Source organism: Dreissena polymorpha, chromosome 9, assembly GCF_020536995.1.
Source record: "Dreissena polymorpha isolate Duluth1 chromosome 9, UMN_Dpol_1.0, whole genome shotgun sequence".
Lineage (NCBI taxonomy): Eukaryota > Metazoa > Mollusca > Bivalvia > Myida > Dreissenidae > Dreissena > Dreissena polymorpha.
In genome coordinates, this window is record NC_068363.1 from 98725980 (window position 1) to 98734480 (window position 8501).

At 34.6% G+C, this 8501-nt stretch overlaps 1 protein-coding gene across 1 annotated transcript; it reads right to left on the bottom strand.

The window, feature by feature from the left end:
• Positions 1–446: 446 nt before the first annotated feature.
• Positions 447–8287, bottom strand: LOC127846369 (ATP-dependent DNA helicase Q4-like). The gene is made up of 3 exons (XM_052377579.1): positions 8010–8287; positions 5118–5256; positions 447–2543 (listed from the first exon to the last, which is right to left on the bottom strand). The coding sequence occupies exons 1-3, from the start codon at positions 8270–8272 to the stop codon at positions 2304–2306; spliced, it is 642 nt and encodes a 213-aa protein (XP_052233539.1). The 5' UTR covers positions 8273–8287; the 3' UTR covers positions 447–2303.
• Positions 8288–8501: the final 214 nt, after the last annotated feature.

The window sequence follows — 8501 nt, forward strand, 5'->3', positions numbered from 1 at the left end:
GACCAAAAATGTGACTTCTAGAGTGTTCATATGTTTTCACATATATACATATATTGAAAACTGCCCTGCCCCCGGTGGCCTTGTTTTTTCACCGATCTGGACCATTTTCGAACTCGTCCGAGATATCATTGAAACCAATGTTTTGACCAAGTTTCATGATGTTTGGGCAAAAATTATGGGCATCAAATGTAACTTCTACAGTGTTTACAAGGTTTTTCTTTCTTTGACCTAGTGACCTAGTTTTTGACCCATCATGACCCAGTTTCGAACTCGGTAGAGGTATCATTGGGACAAATGTTCTGACCAAGTTTCATGAAGATCGGACAATAAATGTGGCCTCTAGAGTGTTAACAAGGCAAATGTTGACGACGGACGCACGACGGACAAAAGGTGATCACAATAGCTAAAAAGCCAGACATCTTCAAACAATATTTAGAACCATCATATTGAACAGTATTGTTTTATTAGGGAAATATTTACTGTATTTACTTAATCACAAAATACACAATATATACAAAACAAATATACTGCCAAACTATAGACTAATCTCAGATTTAACTTGACTATTGAAGAAACCACTAATGCCTAGGTACCATTAACGCTGGACCATTTTGCACACCACTGGTCGTTTTACTCTAACAAAAGTCCATATGATGTGATTTGAGGGAATTGTGAAAAGGTGAGCTTTGATTTTACAAGCGGATTAGTGGGGTTTTCATTAATCTAATTCATCAAATGAAACTTCTTTTTCTGAAGATTCTGCGTAGAACATACACAAATCAGAACAGCTTGCATTTGCTAATTTCGCTAATATGCAAGAAATAGGTGGATACTGAAAATAGAGATTGTTTATGTTAATTCATTTGAATATAACTTTAACTAGACATTAAAATATCAGTTGAAGGAGGAAATATCCCATGGTCTGTTATGGTATCATGATATTCATTCTTTATTTAATAACGCTTTTGACAGAGGCAACTCTGTGGTCTGTGTAATTGTTTATGGTTTATGATGATCTAATTGCATTTACATTTTCTATTAGAAATAATACATTTATGCATAGGATGTCATTTCAATATAGGCTTTAAAGTGGAACACATAATACATAATAAGTAGACAAAACAGATTTCAGTGAAAATGTTAGATTTTATATTTTTCACTGCAGTTCAAATCACAACCTTTTTTCATTAATTATATTGGTCTTACAGGGCAAGTTCCTTTTCTGACAAATAAAAATGCTTATTGAATTTTCACAATCATGTGTTCTGTATAGACTGATGAAAAATATCAACAAAACTAAAACTACAAAACCCCACAGATTATGATACCTTTTTTCCCACCCAACTCGTTAATGACCTTGTTTAGCACACATTTTGATCACATCATTAAATAAACCGATGACAATTTTCGTTTGGTTACTTTTATTTGTTGTACCAAAGCAAAAATAACTATACATGTGTCAAACGCACCAATGTCTAATCTTTTCTCAAAGCTCCACTTATATCAAAAACAAGCTGCTTAATGGCCAAATTTTGACTTTTGATCTCTAGAAATGACCTTGTTCTTAAATGTTGGGAAACACTTATAACACACGTAAGTTTTGCAAAGAGAGACAGAGCAATCTCTAAGTGTAACCTTGAACTTTGAGGTCAGAAAACATGTGATACACATGACACCTGGATGAGATGGGATTTCAAACTATTTTATGGCAAAATTTGACTTTGACATCTAACTTTGACCTTGACCTTTGAGGTAGAAAGCAAGGGTTTATATGTCATCTTATGATGATTGTGATTTGAGACAAATTATTTCAAAATCAATCAAAATATTACAAAGTTAAAGCTTAAACAGGAAGTTTTTACACAGACAGACAGTTCCACTATAAGGTACTTCCTTGTTAAAGGGGGACATATACAAAATAAATGTGTTGCTTTCAATGATAATTGTATTTTTGTTTTCCTAGTTATAGAAAAATAAATCTTTGTTATATAACAACTTGTGAAATGCATCTTTATTATTGGCTGAAATCAGCCCCAATATGTGTTTGCAAGTGAAGTATTTAACCATTTTTGCCTAGCGTCTAGAAAAAAGGCCTTGGCAAACAGCATAGACCAAGATGGAATGCCGCATAATGCGGTGTCTCATCAGGGTGTGCACTGTTTGCTTAAAGGAATTTCTGTATGAAATATTCTAAATGTAGAAATACATATACTAGACATCCCTAATTTTTTAAATAAATTGATCCAATTTAGAAGGATGGGAGAGTCCACTACACATAAATGGGTTAAAGTTGATTGTGTCTGCTATGCTCTCATTGCAATCAGCTCTCTGGTGGCAATCTTCATGATCGTGTTAAAGTCAACATCAAGATGGCTACGCCAGAATCTCCGCACCCTCCCCCATGTGGTTGCCGGGAAACAGGGACTTGCGATGCCGTGGAATATTCTAGCAATCGCTCTTCCGGTTAGGGTGTGCTCTTGGCCATACATGTTGAAGAATCCACGGATATCAGATATCAGCTGACCTTCATTGAACTCTGGCACCTAGAAACAATACACACAACCAATCAGCTTGCATATCAGGTCATTAATAAAGCCCTTTGTAGACAGCTCAAATGGTGCAAAGTGTTAAAATGACAATGCTGTATTGGTTTTAACTGTTCTTTAAATCTAGTCTTATTTCCAAAAATTAAAAGCTGAAGACAAGTAATGATTTCACGAAAGTTAGGACAAGAAAAAAGATGAAATGCCTATATTGAAGAAAGTTAGAACAAGACACAGATATGCACCATTTAGTTAACCCTTTCCCACTTTACTTGGAAGCAAAGTGAAAATGGCTATGTGCAACTAGCATAAAACCAGAACAGCCTGCAAGTAACTCCCAGTCTGTTCAGGTTTCATGCTGTTTGCTTTTCATCAGTATCTTAGGGTTAGGAAAGTGGCCTTTAAAACTTGAATTTTGTAAGAAAGGTCTTTCATTAAATTTCACTTTTAGGAACTACAAATGCGTCAAAATACTATCTAAGTGGTAAAGGGTTAAAAGACAGATGGAACAGAATACAGAAATGCACATCAAAGGAAGAAACAAACTGGCACAGGAAAAAGTGATGACTAAGAAAGAAGAAAGTTGGCACATGAAATGGAAAGCCATCACTACTTAAAGTAAATTGGTAGAGGTAGTAGAATGGTTCATGAGTATGTATAATTAATAATATATTGAATATTCAATCAAAAATACTTTACAGCCTATAGATGTCAACAAAAAATATGCAGTGTTATATTTTCAGGCATACACCTGGTTTTTTGAAATACCTATGAATACTCAAATAATCTCATTATTTGTCTTTCTGAAAATATAGTATAACTATTGGTCATTATGAATACAACAAATAGTCTTATTATTGGTCATTGTGAATACCTCATATAGAATCATTCCAAGTCATTCCAAATATCACATATAGTCTTATTGTATGTCATTCTGAATACCTCATAAAGTCTTAGTATATGTCATTCTAGATACCACATAAAGTCTTATTTAATGTCATTGTGAATACCTCATATAGTCTCATTATTGTTTTTTCTGCAAACCTCATATAGAATCATTATTTGTCATTCTGATTACCTTATATTGTCTCATTGATGGTCATTTTGAATACCTCATATAGTCTCAATATTGGTTATTATGTATACCTCATATTGTCTCATTATTGGTCATTTTGAATACTTCATATTGTCTCAATATTGGTTATTATGAAAACCTCATACAGTCTTATTATTGGTCATTCTTTTTACCTAATATAGGCTTAGTACTGGTCATTCTGAATACCCCATATAGTCTTATCATTGATCATTCTGTATACCTCATAAGTCTCATAACTGGTCTTTATGAATACCCCATATAGTCTTATCATTGATCATTCTGTATACCTCATAAGTCTCATAACTGGTCTTTATGAATACCCCATATAGTCTTATCATTGATCATTCTGTATACCTCATAAGTCTCATAACTGGTCTTTATGAATACCCCATATAGTCCTATCATTGATCATTCTGTATACCTCATATAGACTTCTTATTGATGATTCTGTATACCTCATACAGTCTTATTATTAGTCATTCTGAATACCTTCAGGTTATATTGTCACATTATTGGTCATTTTGAATACCTTATAGTCTTATGATTGGTCATTCTGAACAGCACTTATAGTCTGTCATTACTTATCATTCTGTATACCTCATATAGTCTTATTTTATGTCATTCTTTATACCTCATATAGACGTATTAAATGTTATTCTGAAAATCTCATATTGTCTCATTATTGGTCATTCTGATTACTAGACATAGTCTAATTACTGGTCATTCTCAGTACCTCAACAAGTCTTTTTTATTGGTCATACTGAATACCTGATATAGTCTTATTATTTGCCACTCTGCATACCTCATAAAGTCTCCATATTGGTCATTCTGAATACTGCTTATAGTCTTATTATTGGTAATTCTAAAAACATCAAATAGTATTATTATTGGTCATATTGTCTCATTATTGGTGATTCTGAATACCTCAAATAAAAATGTATACCTCAAAAGGTAAAATTATTGATCCTTAAGAATACCACATAATTATAGTATTAGTATTGATAATTAATTAACTAATTGTAGAGATTGGGAAATGAATGAATCACATAGCATAGTATTATAGAAAATTGATATTCAATTATGTCTATAATTGCCTGTAATTATCCACCGAGTGTTCTGCTCTACACATACCAGAATCCAATTTTGAAATAGGCCTTTCATACAATTTAATTTTAGTATGAATAAATAGTTAAGAAGTTGTTGGATATACATGTAATAACTTTTTTAACAAAATATTTTTAAGTTTAAAATCTTCATTTTGAATTATTAGTAACGCATGGTCGACATCTATATCCTTCATGTTTTCCTTGTTGACAGTGGTACATTTATGTTTTCATCAGGTATAACATGGGAACTGATAGATTTACCACCTGCTTTGCCCATTTTACATGCATACACTTGGAACTGAAGCAAGAGGCTATAAAATTGTCAACACTGATTCAAAACATATATGATTAAAGGCCGCTAAATACACTCACCGGCTCATCAATAGTGGCTCCTGTGATGGACACGTTCTGCTCCTGCTGGTCAAAATATGCATTGAGAATGGCCTTCAGCTTGTCATTGCGTGTCATGTCCACATCGTCAGCACACATCCAGTAGTTTTTGTGAGAGACACTAAACAAGTGAGATTTCTTTAGTTTCACATGAGTAATGAGGGAAGACTGCTGATTCTACTGTTCACCTGTTCCCACAAAGAAAGCAAAGTAGAAATGGCTTAAGCAACCAGAACGAGAGGGCCATGATGGCCCTGCATCGCTCCACTGCTGAAAAAAGGCTGCAACAAATATTCTCTGCATGTGCAAATACTTAAATATAGGCCCTATTTAAGCACATGTACACTTTTGTGACCCCCTGGGCTTGGTCAAATTTAACCCCAGGGGCATAATTTGAGCAAACTTTGTAGAGGACTACTATATCTCACTACATGTACATACAAAATATGGTAGCCCTAGGTCCTAGAGATAAGGACAAGAATATTTTTAAAGTTTTCACAGAATAAGCAAGATATAAGCGTTTATAATGTTCAATTTTGTGACCCGCAGGTCAGGTCAAATTTGACCCAAAGGGCATAATTTGAACAAACTTGGTAGAGGACTATAAGATGTTACTGCATACCAAATTTGGTAGCCATAGTCTGTTTGGTTTTCGACAAGCAGATTTTTAAAGATTTCACAAAATAGGCGCTTTATAAGCGTTTATTTAAATTTGTGACCCCCAGGGCAGGGTAAAAGTTGACCCCAGAGGCATTATTTGAACAAATTTGGTAGAGGTTTATTAGATTTTTAAAAGTTTTCACAAAATAGGCCCCATATAAGCGTATGTTCAGTTTTGTGACCCCCAGGGCAGGGTTAAATTTGACCCAAGGGGCATAATTTGACAAAACTTGGTAGAGGACTTCTATATGTCTCTACATACCAAATTTGATAGACCTAGGCCCAATGGTTATGGACGAGAAGATTTTTGAAAGTTTTCACAAAATAGGCCTTATATATATATAAGCATATGTTCAATTTTGTGCCCCCCAGGTCAGGGTCAAATTTGACCCCAGGGGCATAATTTGAAGAAATTTGGTAGAGGACTATTAGATGTCTCTACATACCAAATTTGATAGCCCTAGGCCCAATGGTTATGGATGAGAAAATTTTGAAAGTTTTCACAAAATAGGCCTTATATAAGCATTTGTTCAATTTTGTGACCCCCGGGGCAGGGTCAAATTGACCCCAGGGGCATAATTTGAAGAAATTTGGTAGAGGACTATTAGATGTCTCTACATACCAAATTTGATAGCCCTAGGCCCAATGGTTATGGACCAGAAGATTTTGAAAGTTTTCACAAAATGGGCCTTATATAAGCAAATTTTCTTTTTTGTGACCCCCGGGGCAGGGTCAAATTTAACCCCAGGGGCATTATTTGAACAAATTTGAAAGAGGTTCACCCCAGGAACATTCCTGAGAAATTTCATCAGAATTGGACCAGTAGTTTAGGAGAAAAAGATGTTCTAAGGAAAAGTTAACACACACATGCACGCACGCACGACGGACACAGGACCATGACATAAGCGCCGCTGGCCTCTGGCAAGTGGAGCTAATAAAACCAGAACAGCCTGCGTGTAACTGAGTACCTCAGGCAGTCTGTTCAGATTGTATGCTGTTTGCTGCTCATCTGTATCTAATGGTTGGAAATGAAGCCTTTAAAACTTGAACATAGTAAGAGTAATTTGATTTTCTAAGCGACTTCAAACATGTGATATTTATAACAAAAACAGAGTTATAGCACCCTGAATAGGCTTCATGCTATTGGAAGGGTAAAATATGAAATGCCTATTACCACATACATTTTAAAGTAGAAAACAAAATGATTTATTTCAAAACACTTTTGACACCAGCAATTATTAAGTAAGATGCGTTTGAACTAAAAATGATAACAAACTCACCAAAATACAATAAATCTTCTAAACTTTAAAAGCTCAGAGGGAAGAGAAGGAATATATGTTTCTTATAATATATAATACATTTGCATATGTGAAGAAAATGTGTAAAACTAGAAAATTAGAAATTCCTAAAGATTCAAAATAAGGAACTTCCCAAAACGCTTTTTTGTTTAGGAGTTTAGCGAAATGCCTGAAAATAAGTGACACAATTTACAAAGTTTTATTAGCTGAGCCCTTTAACTGGATTAAGCAAATGTGTAAAATGTCCCATATCAATTATATTTCCAAGAAAATCAAGACAGCTGACTGCTGAAATCAATTAAAAATAGCATACATACTGTGCATAGTTTTATTTCCATCACATAACTATTATATATTTGTATGCCATAAGAATTATTTCTGTTATAAATGTATATATCTGTAAAACATTCCCTAAATTTTGAATGCTGACTGTTCCGGAACAATACATTCTACCTAATGTTATATTATTTTAATATTTCAAAGTCTTACAATAACTTGTATTCCATTAAACAAGGACAGTTTAAAGTCCTGCTAAAGTACAAAAACAGTTTTTTTACCTTTCAATAAGATAAATGCCACTATGCAAATACTCAATGTCATTGCTTAAACACAAACTGTACGTTTGACCTGCTATTTCAGTCAAGGTAACACCTATCTTTTATATATAGTCACCAAGTGCAATCCAATAATTAAGCACAAACCTATCCTTTTGTAACCAAGAATGAATCTACTATACCAGTAACAAAGCGCAAATCTACCTTATCAGAATTTCCAGCAAAAAACAACTCGGTCAGACCCAAACCCTTCAATTTCAGTGAGCTAACCCAAAAAAAATCAGTAACTAATCACACACCTGAACAAACAGTTACCAAGCACGAACCTTTACCTTTTAAGTATCTCATTATAAAGAACCAACCCTTTTAATGCCTGGTACAGATTGGAGAGGTTGTACACCTCTGATTTTTCCTGTTGTTGGACTCGTTCATGCAGAAACTGCAGAATATCATCCAGTTCCTCTGTGTCAAAGTCGCCCGGGGATCGGAAATGGAACGCCAGGTCTGTAAACTCTACCATGATTCCGGTTCTTACTGGCTTGCCTCCTGCAAAAATACAGAGTGTGTTCTGTTGCGTGTGTATTACCAAGTTTATGGGATACTTTCCGCGCCAGGGGCTCTGCATTATGTGTTGACACTGAGTGTGACCCAGAACTCCTACACAATTCACTTACTTGACTCACTAAAGTTGGGACATATTTTGAATCTAATAATGCTGCTATTTCCAGCTTTTTAATTGTTACTGAAATATTTTTCAATTTAGGTGTGGTCTTCTTTTGTTAGGGGGAAGCCGGAGTACCCAAAAGAAACCCCTCTTGTCCAGTATGGTGACCACAAATCAAACTCATATGGTG

Bases quoted from the DNA above. Each gene is read 5' to 3' on its own strand.
- LOC127846369 (XM_052377579.1), bottom strand. From the start codon at position 8,272: ATGCAGAGCCCCTGGCGCGGAAAGTATCCCATAAACTTGGTAATACAC. The intron at 5,257-8,009 runs GTTGGTTCTTTA...TCACTTGTTTAG, and splicing joins CTGTACCAGGCATTAAAAGG to TGTCTCTCACAAAAACTACT. The intron at 2,544-5,117 runs GTGAGTGTATTT...TATTGTTTCTAG, and splicing joins GAGCCACTATTGATGAGCCG to GTGCCAGAGTTCAATGAAGG.